This window comes from Antedon mediterranea, chromosome 6 (genome assembly GCF_964355755.1).
Source record: "Antedon mediterranea chromosome 6, ecAntMedi1.1, whole genome shotgun sequence".
Taxonomy (NCBI): Eukaryota; Metazoa; Echinodermata; class Crinoidea; order Comatulida; family Antedonidae; genus Antedon; species Antedon mediterranea.
Genome location: NC_092675.1, coordinates 10,913,932 through 10,938,862, shown reverse-complemented (window position 1 = coordinate 10,938,862; position 24,931 = coordinate 10,913,932). Strand labels below are relative to the sequence as shown.

Genomic DNA, 24,931 nt, shown 5'->3' with positions numbered 1-24,931 from the left:
GCCGTAGCAAGGTTACCGAGTAGGCCAGGCTACAGCATTTAAAAAAAAATCTATTTAAAGTCAATTTTTGCACAACTCAAACTATTTATACCTGCAGTTCCATTAGATTTGACTTAAGCGGTGTGGACTGTAGTAATATTTATTTGACATTTCTTGGTATTATAGTAGAGAGGAAAAGGAAGAGTTATTTGCAAGCCTGAATCACCAGTTGACCTTTATTTCAACTATTTCCACATGAAAGGAACATGTGGTTAGCTAGCAAAATCATGATTTTCAAAATGCCGATAATAAAAAGAAATTTTTCAAAATTATTATTAAATATTTGTCTCTAATATTAAAAAACAGTGGCATAGCTTAAATAATAGTATCATCACTTCTGGAGCCATATCACTGATCTAATGAATTTGTATTCATTAATTGTTTACTATACTGTACAGTTTGGGTTGTGGACAATTATTCAGAATTTGGTTTCCACTTAAAGTTACTGGCACAGTAATCTGTTACAAATACACAATATATAATAATACATAATGTAAATTGAAAATACTCATCATTATACAATGTGTTAAAGAAAAGGTTACACAGTATATGGACTATGAAACTTATTTTTGGAAGGTCACTTGGCATTTTGGCGCTTGGCTTGGCATGTAATATCTACAAAATTAAATATGTTAAAAGAAATATATTCTAATAGTAATATTCTAATTGATTATTTGATCATTTAGAGGTATAAATTATGTTTTATCTTTTTTTAGTATGAAATATTGATATGTTTACAAGATGAGGGTGATCCAGCAGTTAAGATTGTAGAGCCCCTTATGGAGAGGTATCCTGATGTTGATAGTCAACTGTTTATAGGTAATTCAACTAATTCATATTAACTCTTTATTTTGAATTACTATACTGTATCATTATTTGTTTTCAATTATTTAAAATAGATTAGAACAAGAGACACATGTTCAACCAGTCAGCCATGTTGTGTAATCATATGACAATGCAAATAAACACTATAGTAAAGTTAGTTTTAAAACACCATTTATTTTTACAAAGGAAATTAAGTGTGGTAGAGACATTAATTTCTCAACCACACTATTTCCTTTGGAAATAAATGGTTTACAAAAAGCTACCTTTACAGTACATGTAGTCCTCCAGTGTATTTATTTTTCTGTCGGAACAAAAGTAATAAAAGTAAAGTAATAGTTTGCAAAAACAATAAAGCCATTTTAAAACAGATTTATCTGAGATTCGTCATCAATTTATTCTTGTGATAAATAAAATTAAAATACATTTTTTTGTTTGAAATCTTTATAATCAGAAAATGTGGAAAAAGATGAGCGTCTTGTCCAAAATGTGTTGGTGTACAGTAACTGTAAGCAATTTCATCAGAAAAATACAGTGTTTGTTTAAAATGACATTTTTTTTTTTGGTAACATGCAGGCAAAATATCAAACAGTCATATTTTGTTTAGGAACACAGTCAAATAAAAAAAAAAGTTGCTATTAAATTTTTACATAAATATTGATTATCAATCAATCAAAGTGTCGTATTTGTTCTTAATATTCACATACAGTAACTGAATAACATAGCAATGTTTAGCATAACAATTTTTTACTTTTCCAGTACAATCAGATTCTTTTAAGGTTGTCCATCCAATACTATGTCCAGGGCCCTTTCTTTAGTGCTGTTAGTAAACTCTACTTTACTTCTATTGTTATTTTTGTTGTATTCAGATTTTTACAATAAGTATTCCAATTTTCTTTCAAATTGAATTTCTATAATAAACTCTATTTGATCAAGGTCTTTTTTCTGTAGAATTAACTGTACTGAGGGAATCCCCTTGCTGTTTGCACTGAATTTAAAGTATTAAAATGGTTACAGAACTAGTGTGTAACTTATGTCCTCCACTCAGTATAATAGAGAATCAAGGCTTGTGTATGTCAACTATTATATTAACATAGATGGCAAAATTTGTAGTATGATGGTTATGTGACATAATAATAATTTTCCTAGATGATATTTTTGTTTTTTTTAAATTTCATAAAACTTTTAGAAATAGTAATTACTCGTCCCTAAACCTGATTAGCAGTGATTAAGATGCTAGCCATTCTGGCATAATGGCAACCTGGGCTCGCACTGGCCGATCGCCAAGTCGCCATGGGCGAAAACGTTTCCAGATTGGCGAAAGATAAAACGGCTACTTTAGCCATTTTGGCTATGTCATATGATAAAATAGATAATCAAATAATCATTTTGGCGAAAGCATAAAGTCCAACTAAAAGGTCCATTTGTCGATCTCCAAGGATTTTTTTTGTTCGTTATCACGTTGTTTACTTCAAGCTCCATTTTTCGTCAACTTGTTTCGTTGTACCAGGCGTCTCTTTGTTATTTCAATATGATGGAGATAGCACGAGGTAGACTGCATAGAGAGACAGACGTTACACGACACATGGATGATGAAGTCTACCCAAACTATCATGTGTTGTGCGCTGCACAAACGACAACTACGATATAGCCGACTAATTACCGGGATTGTCTATTTTTCGATAGGGGTGTACTTTTCCGATTAAAAAGAAACATTATAGTATCTTCGATGAATGACGTCTTAATCTTATCGAAATCAACAATTTATGCGTTATGCATTTTAGACTCTTCCAATTTAATGTAGTTTCATATTTTACCCGTAATAAACTTCCCTCGTGCGTCAGAGTAAACAAAACAACATGCGGGAAATGGTAGAGTCTAACGGAGATTTAGCTAAACACACACATGCATTTTTACAGCTGAGCGGGGCCGGCCGCCGGCTTCTGTGTTGTTGTGTAAATAAATAATCGGGATGGTATAAATTTCTCGCCCTGACAGAAATGCTTCGGCGTAGCCTTGAGGGATGGAAAAACGTGTACTCTGTGCTTTGGCCTATATTATCTTAGGTTCAACAACGATACGAGGGAATTTTCCTCAATATTTTTAGCATACGACATACCGTCGTACATAATTTTGTAGGCCTAGGCCGGCGGTACTGCACTTTCGCACCTCTTGAGCATACCCAATTTAAAAACATTAACCTGCTGCGCGGCGGTGACGCTGAGTGACCGTGAAGTCTAGGACACGATTTTCACCTGGTACGCGATGGAAGCCATCACACAAACATGACCAGCCAAGCGTAAAAAAAACAAAAGTAACATAGCGTTCAGGGGATTTCAGAAAGCTGTAAAATGTTTCTTGATAATTGATAACTGTATGAATGCTGTATGATTAAAAACAATTTGAACAATTGTTTTGATCATATAAAACAAATACAAACATTTTTTTTCTAATCATACAGTGATTTAGGCATGGTTCTCCATCTCAATGCCTTACAAAAACGTTCAGGGAACAGTGTATAGACATGTTGATAAATTGACTAAAATGTTTTTACCATTAAATTTCAACAATTTTAAATTTTTGGCTAAAACCGAGTCATTTGGCTAAATAAAAAAATTTGACTTTAGCCATTTTGGCTATAGATAAACTGATTTGACTAAAGAAAACATTTTGACTTTCGCCAAATGGCTAAACAAAATGAAATGTTAGTGCTACCCCAGCAGGCAACTTCTTTTGGCCATTTCTTTTGCCATTCATGCATTGTTTTAATAGTATAGTATTTGTGATGGTTGAATTGCATTTAAATAAGCATAATACAGTACTGGTCATTGGTGCTGAACATAAACAGAAGGCATAAACAAATTATTTCTGCAATTCTATTTAGGGGTCCGGTTTAGCAAATATATGCCTGCTGCTCTTGATTTCGTCAGGTGGTGTCTGCCAGATCGGTAGGCCTACGTTGCCAAAAAGACGATAACTATTTGGACGTATTAATGTCCAATGTTGTCTCACTGTTTCGGCTAGTTTCAGTCACTTGGTCAGCCATATCTCATTCCAAAAAAAATATTGGTATTGGTATAGATAATTTAAACAGAGTGAAACTGATGAAATAGTTGATTTGCAATTTGATAGAATAATGTTATTGTAAGAATGTTGGAGAATGATTATTGAAAATAAAAATATTATGTTTTATTATTTTTATATCAGAATCTTGGGATACTAATAATCGCACTGAAGAAGGTAAAATTAGTTTAAACGGTGTTAACATCATGTACACTTGCGTGTTCAAGTCACTGTATAGTATAGTATAATCTCTATTTGTAACCCTTGTACAGCTTTTTCCTTTTTTTAAAAAAATGTTGTTTTTTTTACACAATACAGTACATCATTTTGTTTTTGGTGCTGGGTAATCTGCTTTCTTAATTTACATTATAATACTCTTCTTCATTGGTGTTCACATTCAGTATTTTTTGTCTTGCTTTAATTTAGTAGAATTGAAACATAATCCTACCTACAGAATGTGGCATATGCAAGAGAAATCAGACATAAGTCGGAATTTTTAAATTAGAGATTTTCACAAATACTGAAACTACATAATCCAAGATTTAAAATGCTGAAAAAAGTCTACTTCCATCCAGAGATATCTCAATCCAAAAGTTTTGGCTGTTACAAACAGTGTTTTGAGAAATATTCTTTTAAAGTTAAGTAACAGAAAATGAGAAATACAAAAAAATAAACAGACTGTTTAAGTTTACGCCTTAGCAAAAGGGTATTCTGATTGTTTTATTTCAATGAAACTTCGCACCTTCGTTAATTAACTATTCTATTATTATAAATAATTTTCATTAAAAACAACCCTCTGAACACTTTCAATTTAGGCATAAAACATTAAGTTTTATGAAAATCATACATAATTTACACCCTCTTTTTAACCATACCAGAAAAAATGTTAATTTTTTTAAATTTATTTGTAAAATAGAAAAACATCAAGGTACCGTAATGTAAATAAATACTGTTTTAGCTATCATTTTCTGTAAAAATAAAAAAAAGAAGTAATTTTTCAGCCTTTTATTGTTTTTGGCTGTCTCTACAAATCTACACATGCGACCTACTGTATGTCCGATTTCACTTGCATGTGCAACATATTATATCTAGGTTTACTCAAACTTTAAGCGTCTTTAATTTGTTTACTATTGTAGGACCAGCTATGTATAACTATTTTTAAAAACCAGTTTCCATTGGCAAAAAAATTGACTGAAAGCAATTTATGTAAAACAACAAATGCCATGTTGGTAACCTTTCACTTTCTGTACCATCATACAATACTAGTATAAGATATTGCTTGCTTCAAATTCCCTAATAAATTTAATTTTTTTCCTGGAAAATATAATCTTAAGAGAAAATTATGTTATATAATCAACTCTGGCCAAGTCTAAATCGTGTACATTGAAGAATTACGAATTTATTTAATGATAATAATTTTGTAATTTAATTCTTTGCTATACATTAAGTCCTGTGTATTTTTTATTTGTAGGTCGAAATGTGTCTATATCCCAAAAATGTACATTCGCATTTTGTAATTTATTCATTGCTTGTTATTTTGAGGTCTCTTGTTTGACATCCCTTGTTTAACATCTTTTTGATTGACATCCCTTGTTTGAAAATTAACAAGAAAATTAAATTAAAATAACAAAAGCTTGCAAAAAAGTATGTAACGGTAAAGCTTTTACTACTGTATACTGCAGTGGATGGTGGTAGAATCCTAATTACACATTTTCTTTCTGTCAAGAATAAAAATATATAATTATTTTAGATTTATGTAGATTTTATGCCTGTTATGTTTTTATCTTTGCAGGTAGAAATACTAGGATAGGTGCAAACCCTAAGTTGAACAACTTGATGTCTGGCTACAAAGCAGCCAAATATAACCTGATACTCATTAGTGATAGTGGTATTAATGGTAGGTCATCATCAAAAACCTATTATTGTTTTTATTATTATCATCTTCTTAAATAATCCATGTTAACATTTCTGTTTACAGGCACTAGAGTAGAGTTTACTCTATTCTTTTCATCCTTAAATGGATCCATTTCCTATTTGAGTTATATACGTGGTACAGTACTGGTCAGAGGACTTTCGACATTCCCGCTCGTGTTTTTCTGGAGAGTTTATCGAGCGATCGAGTTATGACCTCGACCAGCAAAGCGTGAACGTTTTACAACAACAATTGAAATGAATTGTACATACATAATATGCAGTGTTCTCCCCAGGCCTTTGAAGCGTCACGGTACCGTGACGCTTGGGTTCTCTACCGTAACGCTTTACGGTCAGCCGTGACGCTTAAAACCTTATCCGTGACGCTTAAAATATCAACCACAACCAATCTAAAAATAGATTAATAACAGGCAGGTACTTTCTAGAACTTAGGCGTGGCATGCATAAAGAGCCTAATTCATACGAGACACGTGACATTACCACTAGACGATATTACAAGCCAAGACACAAAAGACTGCGTAACAAAGTGTTATAACAACTGAGATGCGCTTTTACCAGCCGCCGTCGTAAGACGTGTAAACACATGTTTCGTTACTGCCATGTCTCTCTTTCGATCTCCAGTATTGGCTGTTGTCTGAATTGTCTAAAATGCAGTAACTTGTATATTGTAAATAAAGTTTTCAGTTAAAACAATGATTGATTTTTTAATGTTATATTAAAAAATAAATATCAATGATATTTTCAACATCACATTGAATTAATCGACTCTCTATGGATCGGTGGGATTTACCCTTTTATCGGTAACGTACGCACATCATCAAATGACAAAGGCGCGATTGATTTGCTAGGCGCAATTCATTTATACATTCAATGAAGGCTACAATCGTTTTGCTTTTTGCTAGCGCGCTATGATTTTATGAAGTCTTATTTCCGGCCAACTAGATTGTCTTACTGATGAGGAGGCCTAGTTTTATTTCATTGGGGACTTCTCCATGAGGTTCGTAATGAACGCAAAAAATGTTTCTTATCACGTATGTTTACCGGCGGAAAAAGTAGACTACGATCGTGCTGTTTGCTAGCGCGCTATGAAATGTCCTTTCCTTAATAACAGTAGGCTATATAATAGTTTCGCGCTAGCTCAGTGGTTGTTACAAAATTGAACCTCATATGACAATTCAACATTTTTTGATAAAATATTTGTAAACTGTTTTATTGATGATATGATATTAATTATGTGTATGCTTGTCTTTTGTAGCAACCAAAGATACTTTACTTGACATGGTTATGCACATGACCCCAGGTGTGGGTATTGTCCATCAACTTCCATTTACTTGTGATCGCAAGGGCTTCTCATGTACACTTGAAAAGGTAAATATTTAATCATTTTAGATACTGTTGTGTGTAACTAAAGTAATGTGAAAACGTTCCTCCTGGGCCTAGGTAGGTTTACCAACTGACCGCTTAATTTTAAAATGAATATAGTATGCCTAGTACTGTGGGATAATCTATCCATGTACAAGGCGTAGAAACATGCACTTTGAATAGTATTTTCAAATGGCAATCGAGGGCGAACTGGAAACGCAAACTAGTGATGGATACTGTTGAACTAATGTATTGCTTGCTGATAATATTATGAACCAATTTTTAAAATGTTTGTCAATATCATGCTCATTTAAATTTATATGAAATATTACACTTAAGAGTGTGGGATAATATGGACCGTTTTTATAAGGTCAAATTCACAATCTACAAAATACTATTTCTTAATATGTATCTCTTGCAGGCCGCACAAATTTTATCGGACTCTCAAACTCTGCCACAATGATATTGACAAATTGAGATTCCCCCCAAGCTTTTTCTTGAGGGACTACACTTCCCTGTAGAGCTGAGGGAAAATGTTTTTATGTTATAATTCCTAATAAGATCTCAAATGTATTAAATATAAATCATAATTCTCATAATCATATTTAACAGGTATTTTTCGGTGGTTGGCATGCACGTATGTATTTAACCATGTGCGCTATTCGAACGAATTGCGTAACAGGAATGTCAAATTTGATACGCAAGTCAATTATTGATGACAATGGTGGACTAGAAGGGCTGTCTAAGTATATAGCAGAAGACTTCTACATGGGCTTAATAACATTGAAAAGGTAAGTAACAAATAAAACTAGATCTGAACTTGTCACTTTGACGAGTTAGTTATCCGCACGACAAACCATGTGCACATCATACGTTAGAATATTGTGCACAATAAAAAAGATTATGCCATTATGACCTGAAGAAAATCAAATGTTAGTGTGCTCCCTATTTTGTGTATATATACAGTATACACTCAATTCTGTATATATATTGCATACAGTTTAACATAGGTACATCAAAATGAAACACAAAGATATCATCAATTTACAAGTATCATAATAGGATCGATGTTTTGCAGCACAAGATGAATCACAAGTTGGTTAGAAACCTGAAAGAAAAAAGCACCAAGAATGAGCTTTTCATATTTAAATAATTTTATTGTCAACTTCAGTCATCAATTTTTTTCACCATCACTAAAGTATGTTACAATAAAAATAATCTTACTACGTAATAATTACCTCCTCCTACCTACAGTCCTAGGCTACATTATTGTCATTACATAATTACAAACTTCCAACAGCCACAATCAGGGCTGCAAATTAACTTTTTTACTTGGTAGCACTATCAAATTTTTATGATGGCTCATAATAAGTTTTGGTAGCACCACCAATTTTTTGGTAGCACCTTTTCATCGACAACTAACCCCCTTCCCTCAAACCCCATCCGCGCAGGGGGTGGGGGGGGGGGGGGGTGGGGGTGTATAAAAATGAAATACAGTACAACCTTAGGCTGGGGGTCAGGGGGCCGCCAATGGCCTCGCTTGGGGGGGGGGGGGGATTTTTGAGTAATTATAGGTTGTTTCAATCGATTTCTGAGCACATAAAAATTCAGCACTGAAGAATTCAATTAATTTGGGTTATGCACATTTAGGCACTGGTCCTGATGCGCCACTTATATTTTTACGGTACAGAAAGAAATTACTGCTTTGTATATACGTGTAACCTTTCGTAGCCTACGCGTAAATAGATCGTAGGTCATTGTTCGCTAAACATATCCTGTAATTTCCAAAGTATTGTTCGTTGCCATGCCTACGATTTTATGATAATATCTACGCGTCGATCGTAGGGTGGTTCGTAAGGTTAGTAATTTGTAAACACCAATGTCATCGCCTTTAGTTAGGAGCATAAACAATGGAAACAAACATGTATTGTTGGCTAATTAAAATCCTAGACATTAATTTTTGTAGCCGCCCTACACATCGGTTGTCCTAATTTGGCAGGACATCCGCCGACGAGACGAAATCGGGCCCGAGGCCCTCAGCTCACGCAGAGAGAGTTTCGGCGGCCTACGTGATTCAATCCTACCTTGGTTTAGCGAATTATAAAAACAACACATTGGCTAGGACACCAACAAAATATATGCAAAATAAATATATATTCCATGTTAAGATTTAACATGCCTTTGTAAATTATTATTACGACAAAAGACCCGACCAGAATTTGGAGGGGAAAAACGTCATTAATTACATTATTTAGTAATCATGATATAACCATTTATACTGCCTAAAAAATGCTGATGACTGCGCGGCGACAATCCTTTGTATCTACCGCGCCCGCCCGCCCTGGCTAACTTCTGTGTACGGCGGTACAATTGTTTTTATATTCCTTCTTTAAAACGGAGGTGATTTTCCACGAGGTTTGTGTCGTCCGCGCGTCACACTGTGCTGTATGTTTGGTGTCCTTTTGTGTGATTGGGTAAGGCAGCATGCAATAAATGGACGAACTTCCAATCACAACGAGTGTAAAATGTTTAGGGGCTTTGTACGCTTGAATGAACCTGACTCCTTTGCGGCGGCGGTGACTAGTGGAAACTCCTGAGCCTTCCGTAGTAGAGAGATTAAATTACACAGTGTTTGAAATAGGGAAAACACACCTGACTTCAATTTGAAACAACTCGCACAAGAAGACGATCTTGTCGCGCTATGCGCGACCTATTCTGTTTCTTTAGTCGCAAACAGAAAAATTAGGTCGCAAATGCGACCAAATACCCCTTAATTTGCAGCCCTGACAATGTATTCCATAGTCTTTTTTTTTGGCAAAAATAAATTTAAATAACAAGGTTTAGGTGTGGGCCTTTATATCCAATATATATTCATAATTCAGTTGATATAAAATTAAAAATGTTAAGCATACTAGTTCGTCACATTGATTAGAGTAAGTCAGCGATATGCCACTAAACCCTGCAGCCCTCTCTATCCCTACAAATAGCACTGGGTACAATTTTTTACAACCTAATAATCTACAATTACACTGCAATATTTACCAAACTAGCACCAAATACTAATAACATATCTTCAAAAACTGATTACATATCGTGATTTTTGAAGGATTGAAATTACTCAACCACACGGCCTGTACTACTGTAAACATACAAATCCAAGATGGAGTCTGCTTAGAATATATCCCCAGCTTTGAATGGATATTGAATCCGTCCCACAAGCTAAACCAAGCTTAAACTTTCAGAAAAGATAGATTAATAATCTAATAACCAAACACAAGTTTTTATAAAGGTTTTGTGCTGATGAGAAAAGTGCCGGATTCCCTATGAAACCAAACAAACAAATCCTGTAACTTACCTCAACGCACACCTCCAGCTGCAATTTTTTCTTCTTTAAGCTTCTGTCGTCATTTCCTGGGCTATTTCAACAAACATTTCATGGCGGGAACAATCTTCCATATTAGGAATATCAATTCCAAATATCTATATATAAATTTACGTAAGGGCAAAATTCGGTAAATCGCGCGTTATTTCTAGAATGTTTACTCGATGGTATATAAAATTGGTTCGTACTTTCGGTACTGATTTTAACCGCCTGATGTAACCCTGTTTACTAATTAAATTGAGTTCGATAATTAGTTATTGACGATTAAAACGAATTTAGGTTCAACGATTTTCCCCAAATAGGGGTGTTTTTCGATCGTGGTATACACTGTCTAATGGATGTCCGTCTTGAAAAATACCCGCAGACGATAATACGAGGATGCTTCGCATTTTCCTATCTCCTCCTACGATAATTGTTTTTAATGGCTGAAAACCGGTTGAACAGCTCGAGTACAGCATCATAATGTTGAAGACAGGCCGATTTTCTTTAAAAAATACTATTTTGATAGATTTAATATACATTTATACAAATGTATTGATTTGCGATGAATGGAACATTCCAATCTCTGTTCCACAAGTGTCTATTCCCTCAGGCGTCGTAAAGGCAAGTACTGTATACTCATAACAGAAATTCGATCCATTTTTTTTTTCAACCTGTGCTGCAGAGGTTGGATATAAATTTTTTTTAAACGGATAAAGAGCTAGCATTTTCACTCGCCGTATATTATGTATAAATCTTTATTATTGCAGTTAAACCACCCACATCATCACCCTTCCCTCACTGGCATGAGTAGCGTTGTAAAACCAGTAGAGGATAGGCCTACGGTACATCACATGCCCTAAACGCAGAACAACTTTGGTGGGTAGGGTAGGAATTGGCTCTAAGAAACAATTGAAAACCATTAGGCCTACTAATTAAGTTGAGTTAGATAATTTAATATTTATTGACGATTAAATCGAATTTATGATTTTCCCCGAATAGAGGGGGTTTTCACAAATTGTTTTACATTATATAAACATATACACGTCGTAGTGATGTATCGTTACATGTAGGGCCTACTGTACTATTTCAATCGACTAGGATGGTGATAGTTTCAACAAAGTATTACATCGCAATGTTTTACTGTGTTTAGTGGTATGTTATTTGTAAAACATGAAAACAATAATAATAATAACTAGAGGGTACTCCGAGAGTACAAACCTCCGCCTACTGTAAAATTCCCCTACATAAAATGCCCCCTGAATATTTTTTTTTTTACATTTTTTTTTATTAGTTCTAAGTGTAAATATGTTAACTGCACACTACAAAGTTGTGGATGACAGTGTGGTGAAATGGTTATGTATCCAGCCTCTTACAGTTGAGATCGCTGGTTCAAGTCCCACTGAGGGTTGTTTTTTTTTTTTTTTTTTTTTTTTAATTTCTTTTTTTTTTGGTGGGCCTTGATCTTTGACCCTGACCCTTCAAAATGTAACCACAATTATATGATGTGTCATTGATCATTGTGGCTAAGTTTGGTGAGAATCGGATCAAAACTGTGGTCTCTAGGCAGTAAAATAGTTTTTTGTTAGTTGTGACCTTGACCTATGACCTTTCCCCCTCAAATTCGAACTCGTCCGAGCTTTTTGGGCATAGATCATTGTGTCCAAATTTGGTTAGAATCGGATAAAAACTGTGGCCTCCAGGCTGTTCACAGACACACACACAAACACACAAACACACACACAAACACACACACAAACATACAGGGGTGAAAACATAACCTCCTTGGCGGAGGTAATAATAATAACTGGTACTTGATATAGCGCATTATGCTGAAAGCCTCAATGCGCTTTACAAAGACAGAACAATTTAGAAATTTACAAATTAAAAAGTGGGGTTTGAGGAGAGATTTGAAGACACTGGTGGAAGTAGCCTGACGGATTTCAATAGGCAACGCATTCCATAGAGAAACGGATGCCGAAGAAAATGAACGATTTCCATAAAACTTAGTGGAAGGATGAAATATATGGGCAAGAAGAGACTCAGATCTAGATCTCAGAGACCGCTTAGGAACATAAGGTTGAATAAGTTCAATTAATATTTCGTTACTAAATGGATAAAGAATAATATTTAAAAATTGTTCCTCTTTGCACCCATCCTCTTCCCCATCCCTCAACCCTAATGTTACATACAAAACACAAATTAAGTTTGTTTAAATTTGACTTAAACAATTGGTCTCATTTTGTGACAAGTTTCTCTTTCGGAAGTAATTCCCATGGTGCTAATTTTAGTTGAGTACATAAATCACAGTGTCTATTTATTCGTTCCTGTAGGCTGTAAACGACATGTATTATTATCCTGCGGTACGTACATTTGAAATCGCCAGTTTTTTAACGCTGAAATTATTATGTATTCGAGAACCATCTGTTGGCATGACCTAGATGGTACGCGAGCGAAGCGAGCGTACCATCTAGTAGATTTAAATTCCATATATATTTAACCGGGATGGTGGAAATTGCAGCAGATTTGTAAGGGTATTCCCATTTAAAATGCTTGCCAGTGGACCGGAAGTCAATATACTGTAATACGATGACCTGCGCAGTTGAAAAACGGCTAAATGAGCACTTTGCTGCCCGACTGAGTCGCAAGCTCTTTATTTGTAGATTTTAGTAGTGCCTTCAACACAATCCAACCTTACATTATGGTAAACAAACTTATTGAAATGATTGTCTACCCTAAACTCACACTGTGGATTCAAAGCTTTAGAGAGAGAGAGAGGAATTAACACAAATTGATAGCATAAAGTCAAAGTTACGCACTATAAACACAGGCGGTCCTCAGGGATGCGTGCTGTCCCCAGTCTCTTTTACGTTGTTTGCAAGCAGTTGTAAAAGTTCCACGCCTAATGTAAGCATAATTAAATAGGCAGATGATGCCGTCATTTGTGGTTTTGTAAAAGGTAATGATGCCTCCTAATTATTATATGGTGTAAGAATAATTTTTTTTAATTTAAATTTAAATAAAACTAAATAGATTATTTATGATTTTAGGAGTAGGCAATCTGACCATGATCCGATAGTTATAAATGATGAATGTGCAGAAAGAGTATAGAAATATTGTTAGCTTTTAATCACAATTGATGATAAATTAAAGCTGGAATGCACATATTGAAAAATTGGCTATTAAGGCAACTGAAAGTTAAAAAGTGTGTTTTTTTTTATAAATCCATTATGCTACTATTTTATAGGTCAGTTATCCAGAGTATACTTAATTTTTGTTTAATCTGCACTTTTGGGAAGTTTGAGTGAGTAATAGGCTCAGCCGAACGATGTATAAAGTGTGATATTACCACAATAAACGCTGTATGAAGAGAATGTTCGGAAAAAAAATAAATGCAATTTAATGTTGGACAAATCCCACCCACTACATAGTCAAAACAGACATGATTTCTCATTTGTAATGAACTAAGATTATATAATCAGTGTGCAATAAGGTGATGTTAATTTACCTCTGCCAAGGAGGTATATGTAATCGATCGCGTGTGTTTGTTTGTTTGTTAGCAGGATTACTCAAAAAGTAAGATCTTTACCAAAATGAATGTACAGATAGATATGTGGTCAAGGTAGATTCCATTAAATTGTGGGACCAGTTGGGACCACTTTTTAGTATACTTTTCAGACCTGCTTGTGTTAAAGATGTATTGTCCCTTGAAACACAAAAAATGAAGAACAAAATATTCTAAATTTAAATTGGCCATATCAAAGTAATATTAAAGTTATTCACTTGAAGCTGAAAACTCAAGCAAAAAACAAGAAGTTTACGTAATTAACAGATAAATTAATTTGATTACATTTCGTCTGGAAAAAAAAGGTAAACAAAGATTTCAAACCACGAGTATGCATTATGCATGATGCTAATTAGGATTGTTTACAACTCGTTACGGTTGAGAAGGTGTTTTCACACAGATCGTGTGGAAGTTTTATGATGCATACAGAGTAGCCAAACAAGCGCGTTGCATTATGAGATATGTTTTGATCAAAAACTTTGACTGGAAGTCAAAGTTATTTTTTGAACAAAAAAACGTCTGTATTTACATTTAAATGATTTTTTTTGGACAAATTTTTTGTGAAAGTTATCATATGTTAGCCTGAGAATATTGTGGGGTCATTCCATCTCAGTTCACCCAAAACAAATGGAATTTTAAACCCTACCTCTTCCAATTTTGATGAAATTTGGTATATGGGTGATTCATAGCAATTAAAGCCAAAATTTCAAATTTTAACTTTATCGGACCAACGGTTTTTGAGATATCGCAATTTCAATTTTCGGTTTTTACGCAAAAAAGCGCGCGGCCGCCACGTTTCAAAGAGCTGTATCTCGGGAACTATAGGTTCGATTTTAAAAACAAAGGTATTTTTGTAAAGGGGAGACCATAAGGAACCTAAATATACTAATTGTGTGTGTTTTATGTTAATTTTAAGTTGAATAAAACTTTGACATATATTTTGACCTTGAAATTGACCCCGTGGAACACGCCCGATTTGTTGGTGACTATCACGAAAAATGTAGCCCTACGTGTCAACTACAACATATAAAAAAATTGGAGGGGTTTTTTTCTTTGTTTCCATGAAATTACAATTTGAAGTTGACATACCTCTTCCTTTATAGTGTATTTTTGGTGTTGTTTTACTTATACACAGTGTGAACACTAACTGTTAAGGTGTCTTATTGTTACGCTTTCTCATCAGGCCCACTTAAACAGTAGATATATTTTGATATGAGAAATACTGGGTAACTCACATACTTTTCAAATCAATTTTGACACATAGTTTAGTGTCCTTACTATGTTATTATGCACATTAACATATGCATAATAAGTGATTGCAGAGAACATACAACAGTTACTGTATATGCCTTTTTAAAGGTTGTCATCCCACAGATGCAGGTCTACAAACTTAGTACCCAGATAAACCCTCCGGATGTGGTAGTGATTCAAGAATCTTTCAGTGATGAAAATGAAATTGTTGCTGATACACAACCCACCATTATTAGACTTCAGAATTTTGTGTGCTGTAGTTATGATGGTGTCCCATGGATTGGTTTGGTGGTGGATGTCTCACTCTCAGAAGAGTTTGGGGATTTTCAAATTAAATTTATGCATCCTCATGGGTCAGCGAAAACCTTTTATTGGCCGTCCAAAGAAGACTGTTGTTGGATTCCTGAATCAAATGTACATTGTATGATAGCCTCTCCGTTTATAAAATCCTCTTCGACTAAACAAAATTTTCTTGAACTAAATGCCAAAAAAAACTAAAGAGGTTATTGTCGATTTTAGAAGGAAAAATAAAACTAATCATGTAAATATTGAAATCGATAATGAAATTGTTGAAATAGTAGAAAGTCATAAGTACTTGGGATTAATAATTGATAATAAACTAAATTGGGAGAGCAACACTAAAGAACTCCGTACCAAGGCTAATAAGAGAATGTACTTGATATACAAAATGAAACGGTTTAATGTTAGTTCTCATCTCATTCATATGTTTTATTCCTCTATTGTTCAATCAATCATTTCTTATTGTATTATTGTTTGGTTTTCTCATATCAATGTAAACAGTAAAAGTCAAATTCAGAGATTAGTAAACAAGGTCAGCAGAGTTATCGGTGTAGAAGTGAAATCTTTGGATGAAATATTTAATACATTCATACTTAAGAAATTTGACACAATTATGCAAGACCCATCACACCTACATTCAGACATCATTATAAGTAGATCAGGAAGGGTTAGACTGACACAGGAAAAAATATCCACAAACCGTTTCAGATTTTCACCAATGTACATAGCATGCAATTTATTTAACAAAAACTTTTCAAGATAGTCACTTGTATCATTTGTATTTATTTATATAGTTATCACATCGTATTATTTATTCTACTCAGGTACAAAACATATCTCGAAATTGTTAACAATTTTGACAATAAAGTTATCTTGTATCTTGTATATATTGCATACAGTTTAACATAGGTACATCAAAATGAATCAAAGATATCATCAATTTAGAAGTATAATAATAGGATCGATTTTTTGCAGCACAAGAAAGTTGAAAGTTAATAACTATTATGATACCTCAAAATGACCATTTTTTTTTCTCAAAATATTTTATTTTTTATTTTTTTGGAATTAGTCAAAGGGACAATAAAAATTTCAAAAGCAGTCTTAATTAAAGTAACAAGTAAACTAAAATTGTATTTTCTCGAGAACTACTTGTCCAAAAAACTTAATTTTTGTACAAGAGTTATATTTTGTGTTTTTTAATTTTAAAACATAATTAGATTTAGTGTACAAGTTTTTGATGTGAGGAGTTTAAAAACCCTATTTCTTTTCAAATTCACTCGTTTGATTTTCGCGTTTCTGTTCTATTGTTAGTCGGCTGAAGCTATTGTTAGTTGAAAGGTGGGTTACATGACCTTTACACCAAACTCACATACACATGCTTATATTGAAATTAGCCTAAATCACACACAGCATTAAGACACACACTTTCCGGTGACTAAATCTGTAGAAGAATTTTACAGTAGGCGGAGGTATGCACTCTCGGAGTGGTTTTCTAGTTTTAATACAGTAATAATTAATAGTTATATATAGTTCGTCTATTTTTAGGTACATGTTTTCTTTTTATATTTATTTCTGTAATTTTTAACGGTAACGGTAGCATGCAGAATCAAATGAAAATACACAAAGAGCTGCACGCATTGGTACAAATAATTTTAATTATAAAACAACACATGGTGATGACATAATCAATGATCTATCATGGAAAATATTTCAAATAAAAAGAAATCTGCGCTATACAAGAACTTGTATAATATTATTAAGTGTTGATTAATATATACCTGAGATGCAATTACTACACATACAATATTGTATTAAAATGTTATTAAAATATTGTTCTTGTAGTGGATATAAGCAACAGCTGAGTTCTCTTCCAGTATTACAGAATAGTGGGATCTCATCACTAGAAAATTTCCAGAAAAGGATGATAAGGTATGTGAGGGTGTACTTTATTTACAGTAGACACTTCCACGGCGCAGAACACACGCAACAGATTATTTTAACAATGTTATTTTACGATACACAGTGCGCTCAAATCATAATTTATGTTCTTAAATCAATTGATTTAAATTACCGTCACATGTTCATTTTCTTTACTAATTCTCATTCAGCAGCCATTGCTGACTGTACATTAAGCAGTGTTGGAGTCTATTGTATTCTCAATATAAACATAAACTTCACATAGGAGGAATGGCTTAATTCCAAATTGAAAGTAATATTAATGAATGTACTACTAAATTTGTTAGATGGACACAGATACGAATTTCAACTGTGCCAACAATACTTATAGCAGAACCAATCACAGAGTCAATAGCTCTTGGTATATGGAACTCCTGGAGTTTTAACTACTTGTTTGGCTTGGATCCTATTCTCTTCTTTTTATCACACATATCAACATGGATGCTATTGGGTTTTATACAACTCAGGATTGTACAGGTATATTTTTTTTTAAAGCATTTTTAAGAAGAAATAAATTATAATCAACCCCGTCAAATACAATACTATAGTATTATTGTATGATATTATATAATGCTATATTATGCTATTAAATTCTATTCTAAAATAAACATGCTTGAATTAGAACAACATATCTCATGTCAATGTGATGGACTTGTTCGGTCTAGTATAGCTAGACCACCAAATAAAAACTACTAGGCTACAAACTAATTACCATTTAAAAAAAAATATTACTTGTAGTTAATAAATATCACCTCACCTCACCTTGGCATCAAATTCATAACAATATAGGGCCTGTTTCTACTGCATAAAAATAACCGGTTAAAAATCTGTGTGAATAAATTAACTCCATTTTCAGAAACAGGACAAATTTGTGGTAACCGGTTAAAAGGCAGTAAAAATTACTGGACAAAAACACCCATTCAATTCGGTGTTTAACCAGTTATCGTTAAGCAATTTTTAGCTGCAACACGAATTAAAGGTTGTGACCTTGGGTCAGATACCGCCGCGTACCATGTGTGTTTTCCTCATGGTTTTGACAGTCGTATGAAGAAGTAAAAATGTATGTGGATGAACTAAATAACTAGATATGTTATTCAGTTGTGGGGGGAAGAGAAAGTTCCAGACTACCCAAGTAACAAACAAGCTAAAAAATTGGAGGCGTCAATACATGCTGGCGAAGGGTATGGTCCTATAAACACCAAACGGAAACAAAGGGAACTCAGAATGTTGCAAATACCTACCAAACAAGAGTAGATAATGGTTAATTATGAAAACCCACATTTTATAGCAAAAATAGTCCGAATTTATGTTAAAAATGATGAATTTAGCAACAAAAACCAAACAAGCGTATTTATGGCACGCCCTTTGTGCCTTTAATAGGAGAATGATGAACAATCTTACTTTGATCGTTTTACATAATATAATTTTTTAGAAAAACATCACATTGACTGAAAACAAAGGTTATCAGGTTATTAAATATGATTTTATTAAGCATAGAAATGCGATTTATTTCAATTGAGTACATAAATATACGAAATAGTGTTCAATACTCATTGTTCTATTAAAGGCACTATGTGCCTGCCATATTCTATGGCTTAAATACTCTTGTTTGGTTTGAGTTTTTGTGGCTAAACTCATCAATTTTGACAATTTTTGTTATAGAAGTTTGGTTTTCATAATTAATTAATTATCTACTCTCGTTTGGTAGGTATTGAGTCTTGTTTTTGTTTCCGTTTTGTGTTTAGTAGGGCCGCGCTCGCGTAAGACAACAGTCGTTCCGGTGGGAAGGGGCCGTATGACATCGCCTGTTTATGAGGAATTAGGCTAGATAATAATTAACCTAGACGATGGGGCGCTGCACGACCCTCCCCATTTTATTGAAGGTGCCATGAGAATTAATGTTATTAACGATGGTAAGTAGGCTTTACAAAAAACAAAACTTAATATTTTATTATTTTAACATATATGAGATGTACTGACATCGATGTAAACAAACAGCCAACTTGCGTCTGAGCGTATTGCATTTTGTGTAATGATGACATTTTGGGTCGACGACCACCCACTGATTTAACCGGTTATTTCGGAGCACAAATTGAGCAGCAAGGCATTCTTGTTATTTTTAATCTGTCCTTAATCTAAAATAAACGGTTAATTTGCGTTATGCAGCAGAAACAGACTTATAAACATGTATTCGAGCACCATCTGTTGGCAATTACTAATACTAGAGTGAAGAAGGTGTGAGGTTACCAAAAATAGTGTTATGTAATAAATCATTGCTAATTTTTTATATTAGGATGTTAAGAAATAGAATATTATTATATCAATGGTTCTTATTGTTCTTTTTATTCTAGAATGATAAGCTTAATTTTTCAAAGTTTGATTTTGTGGTTGCCTGGCTTTATCGTGAGTTGATGACGCCATATTTATTCATGAAAGGTATGATGAAAACAACTGTAACATGGCGAAATCAAACATACAGACTGAAATGGGGTGGTGAACTTGAAGAGGTTAGGTAACGCAATGAACAATTTTTAATTCTTGCCAGAAATCTTGCTAAAAAAAAAATATTGGAAAAGGTCATTTGCAACTTGAAGCTGGATCATTTGGAACAGACCAAAAGAAAACAAAAAACCAAACAGTACCTTATTTAGGAAAATGCTCAAATATTTTTTAATATACTACCTGAGACCAATTGATTACTGTTTGTATCGTTTCAAATTTAAGTATATAACCGGCCGGTTTAGAATTAATGTCCTATGCCTAATGTGTTTCTATATTTTTTGTTTTCTTATCCGTATGTATATGTATATACGTAAGGGCAAATGTGAGTACATAAATCGTTTCTGTATTTTTTTGCTCTGTGTGGATGACAGGTATAGTCCTGAGGTACACAGGCTTGCATACATTTTAAAACTTCCAGTTATTTACGCCAACGCTTTATTACAATATTCAAGAACACATATGTGGGAACTCCCTATGCTCGCCTTGCTTGTGTACCTTTTAGGCACTATTTATATTTGAAAATTCATACTAGTTCAAAATAGCTATTGTTTGCTATTTCTGTTTATTAGTTTTTTTTATTTACTAATAATTACAATCTAAGCTGAAAATCCTAAAAAAGTCATAGGTCTTCCGTTTAAAGTGCTCTTATATGCTGTATACCTGTTTGTATGTTCAAGTATATAGGATCTCTATATTTTTTAATTTAAAAAACATCTCCAAGTACTGTGTATTTAATAAGTTCTTAAATACATTTGATTATGAAAGAAGATGGACACTCCACATTGTTTTTTATGTCTCCTAAAATGGCTGAAAAATGTTTTGTTTATTTATTAATTTTAAAATAGTAGTATAGCTTTAAGCCATTGCCTTGTTTTTAAAACTTGCAATAGACAAAAAAAAACAGTAGGATTTATTATGCATTTCTTACAATTACCACAAAAAATGATATTGTGGTAATTTGACTATGCGATAGATCACTGAAACTGTGATTGGAACTTACTTGCGTTTTCTCTACACCATTACGTTGCATTCAATTGTGAACCAATCTTAAATGAGTATGTTCTATAGAGTTATCTTAAGTGATCAAAATTAAAATAATTATTTGTGTATTTTTATTGAAAAAGACATTTAGTTAACATCCATGTTTAAACAAGAGTTAATATTCAGGATATAAAATATCAATCTGCTTTTTTGAAAGCACCATCTGTTTACAAAATTAAACTGAAACTCCAGGTGACATCTAGGAATTTGGTTATTTCATCTGTCCACCTTGTTTTTTGCCTTCCTGGATGTCTTGAACAATATATTCTGTTATTAGCTTTATTAGCTTCAGTTACTTGGGTCATGCTCCTGATCCATTTATTTGTCTTTCGGTCCCGTTTGCTGATCTTGAGCATGAAAGAAAGAAGCACATTGCTAATGTGTTAATTTATATTAAAAGATATTTTTTTACGATTAATTTGTGTTTGGGAAACAGTAGAAATATTAGCAACACACATTTTTTCATTTATCAAAATTGAAGTGGTGGTTGAAAAGTATTTTAGCACACATATAAATCAAGAAATAGAACAACTGACTAAAACATTCACTCAAAAGTCAAAATTATACATTTTCTGAAAATAACTAGCTTTGTAGACTTTAGTAGATATTCTTAGGCTTAATGCACTACATACTAGATTTTGAAAATCAGGACTGCATTGCACAGTGTTGGATCACCCACACGAGCAGTATTATGTCTAGCGACAATAAACATTATGCAGTATCGTGTCTTCTGGAAGCAACCTCTATCCCATGTATGTATTTCATCTCTATTCAATAGCCTCCTCTTTGTTATGTTCAAATTTCCGTATAGTGAGGGATTATTTAGAGTAAGTAAATATTTAGAGAGGCAGACGCAATACTGCAGAAGGTTTATTGATTGCACTGGTATTTTTTGGCATATGATATTGTTGTTGAAATGTGCTCACAAGAGGTGTAAGGTTAACATAATATTTAATTGACCATTTTGGTTTATTTGGAAATGTATAGCATTATTAAAGATTATTATTATTAAAAGGTGATTGATAGAATAAAATTTGTAAATATTGTTGATATATGGAATTGCATTGTCAGAATTGAGCTAAACTTCAATGATGAACTTGCATTTATTTTGTATAAAATTTAGTTTTTATTAATTTTCTGCTTAATATTGCCTGCGAGTCACAAAGACAGAATGTATACAGTATATACTGCCACAAATTGCCTAGCTGCTTTAATTATTGCAAGTCGCCCTGTGAGGAAGACATTTGCTTTTTTCAATACTGTATGTATTGTTTACGGTATCGTAACTGAAATAAAGCTGATATGTTGTTATCTATGTTACTCAAATTATTGACCTTTTTGAAAGTACTGTATTGCCAAGTAAAATATTTGTTCTATGTTTGTCTATTCTTGGTATTAAAGCAAACTCTTTTACGTAGGCCTATGCAAGTGAAGGTATGAATATGATACTTTAAATGGGATAATTATATCACTAATATATATCGCTAATAAAGTAGCTTTAGCAAAATGCTTGGTGACTTTGTACCGGGCTGGAGTTATTCAGTACTATAAACCCTTCAGAAATTTTTTTGACGTCCATATGATTTTATTATTTTTCATAAAATTATGATATTAACAGTAAAATATAGTCTTAAGAGTAAAAAGTCAAGTGAATAACTCTGTACTTTATACATAATGAATTAGTAAATGGTGATAAACTGTCTATACTATCAATATACTGAACTGCAATAGTAAGACACCTTGTGTATTTTTTTTTCCTAATGTCCAAATAAATATAGCAATAACACAATACTGTATAACATTTTAATTAGAATTAACTATATTATTGTTTGTTTAAGTTAGAGAACATTATATTGTTCAAATGGTGCTTTTGGGTAAACTATATACTGTACATTTTAATGTGAGGCTAGATTTAAAGATTATTAGATTTTACTATAATGTTTGGAAGGGGAAGATACCTAGCAGAGTTTTGTGAGAGGGACTTTTAAATGAAATATTTGTCAACAAACAGAAACAGTTTAAAAGGGTATGTGATAATGGAATATTTTAATATTAACTAAATAATATATAAAGCAAAAATGTTAATCATTACTACTGTTGTGTTATATGATGCAATATATTTATATACATGGTATTTTATAATATGCAATGAAGAACAAAACAAAATATTAACTGTAATTGCTCATGGAGCATTGCAAGTAAAATAGTTGGATGTTGACAATATACAAATAGAACATTGAAAAATGAATGTTATGGTATAATAATGGAGTTGCATCTCCAACAGAAATATATTGTTTATAATTATACTATATGCTGTTGAGAAACAAAGATGGTTACGTTTAAAAATGTGATGTTTAGCTTGAACATGCTTCAGTTTCTTGATTTTGCAGTCAATGTCAAAAATACTGTACATATATAAATACTGAATAAAAACTACTGTATCAACAGTAAAAGCAATTGTGCAAAAGAACAGACCTTGACACAATGTAGCCAAGAACTTAGTTTTCTTATTATTTATGGATTTTGAAAAACTTTTTTTTTTCCTAATTACTTTGTCCTCAGCTGATTTGTGGTAATTTGTTTTCTTTGAATTATTGACTAGCTGCAGTAGGCCTTATCCTGGCCAGGCATTTTTTATTTTAGCCCAGCAAAATTGATGCCGTGACATACATAATATTTGTCATTAATTAATTTGGTAGTAGTAGGCCATCATGATCATGGAGGTAATTTTTTAGGCTACCACCATAATGATTAGACTAGCGTATCCCCATTCTTTTCGATTACTTATTAGAGTAGGCATAATGTTAATCCCTGAATATGAACTCTCACCTAGAAATACTAGACTTCTCCATGGTATGGGCAATCCTTCCATCCCCTTCTCAAAGTTTGCTCTTCGGTATATTCCCTGTAGGCACACTGGTCCCTGCATTTTCACTATCATAGCAGATGACACCTTGCTCTGACATTAATGTGCCCACCTTCTTATAATTTCCTCTATGCTACACTGTACATGCTGAACAAATCTGAAGTCTTATAAAACGTTTTCAAGCAAAGATCCAATGTTGACCAAGTTGCAGAAAATCAATGAACGAAAAAGGCAGAACGTAAGAAGAATAATGTTTTCAGTGCCAACACAACATGCATTGTATCATCTGAAGTATGTTTATAGAGGTGAATTGTATCTATTTTGTGGCATATCTAAGTACAGTATATCTATATATACATATAAAGGCAAACACAAACAGTTTGTCCTCTATGCACGCCACGATACAACCCCTGAATGGTGTGAATTCTGTAAAATCAATCTCTTGAAACGGATATGGTCTTGGTCTATATAAAAAGTTTGTAAACCAAACATTTATTAAATTATTATTACTAAATATTTTAAAAATTACCTCTGGATCAAAAGGCTATGAAATGTGGAATTTCCAGAGGGCATCATTAATACTATAAAAGCAGGAACCGAGAAAAAATGGCAGCATTACCGTTGGTGAGTCGATAGGGTAGGCACAATTTTTAAGTAAAAGAAAAGCCATGTGGTGGATTACTTGAGTTCACTTCCATTTGTAATAATAAACATTTTTAGGATGATTTATGTATATTGTGGCTCTACGTTTATTCGTTTTCTTTTATTCTTAGCTTGCAAAATTGTACATTGGCTATGCCACCTGTATTGTAACAATTATTCGTGTTCATTAATATAACCATTTGCTACGTTTTTATTCTAGGCATATACT

General features: G+C 33.1%; 1 protein-coding gene across 3 annotated transcripts in view; it reads left to right on the top strand.

Moving 5' to 3' along the window:
* Positions 1–23,691, top strand: part of LOC140052675 (ceramide glucosyltransferase-like) — a 31,513-nt gene extending 7,822 nt beyond the window's left edge. For 2 of the 3 annotated variants that reach the window (XM_072098348.1, XM_072098349.1), the window contains exons 4-11: positions 756–858; positions 4,069–4,101; positions 5,717–5,821; positions 7,112–7,224; positions 7,831–8,009; positions 17,538–17,624; positions 17,939–18,128; positions 20,003–23,691. In XM_072098348.1, the coding sequence (XP_071954449.1) occupies positions 756–858; positions 4,069–4,101; positions 5,717–5,821; positions 7,112–7,224; positions 7,831–8,009; positions 17,538–17,624; positions 17,939–18,128; positions 20,003–20,167 (975 nt within the window). In that variant the 3' untranslated portion in view covers positions 20,168–23,691. The remainder of the gene's footprint in view (positions 1–755; positions 859–4,068; positions 4,102–5,716; positions 5,822–7,111; positions 7,225–7,830; positions 8,010–17,537; positions 17,625–17,938; positions 18,129–20,002) is intronic. The other variant, XM_072098351.1, reaches the window with a different exon arrangement.
* Positions 23,692–24,931: the final 1,240 nt, after the last annotated feature.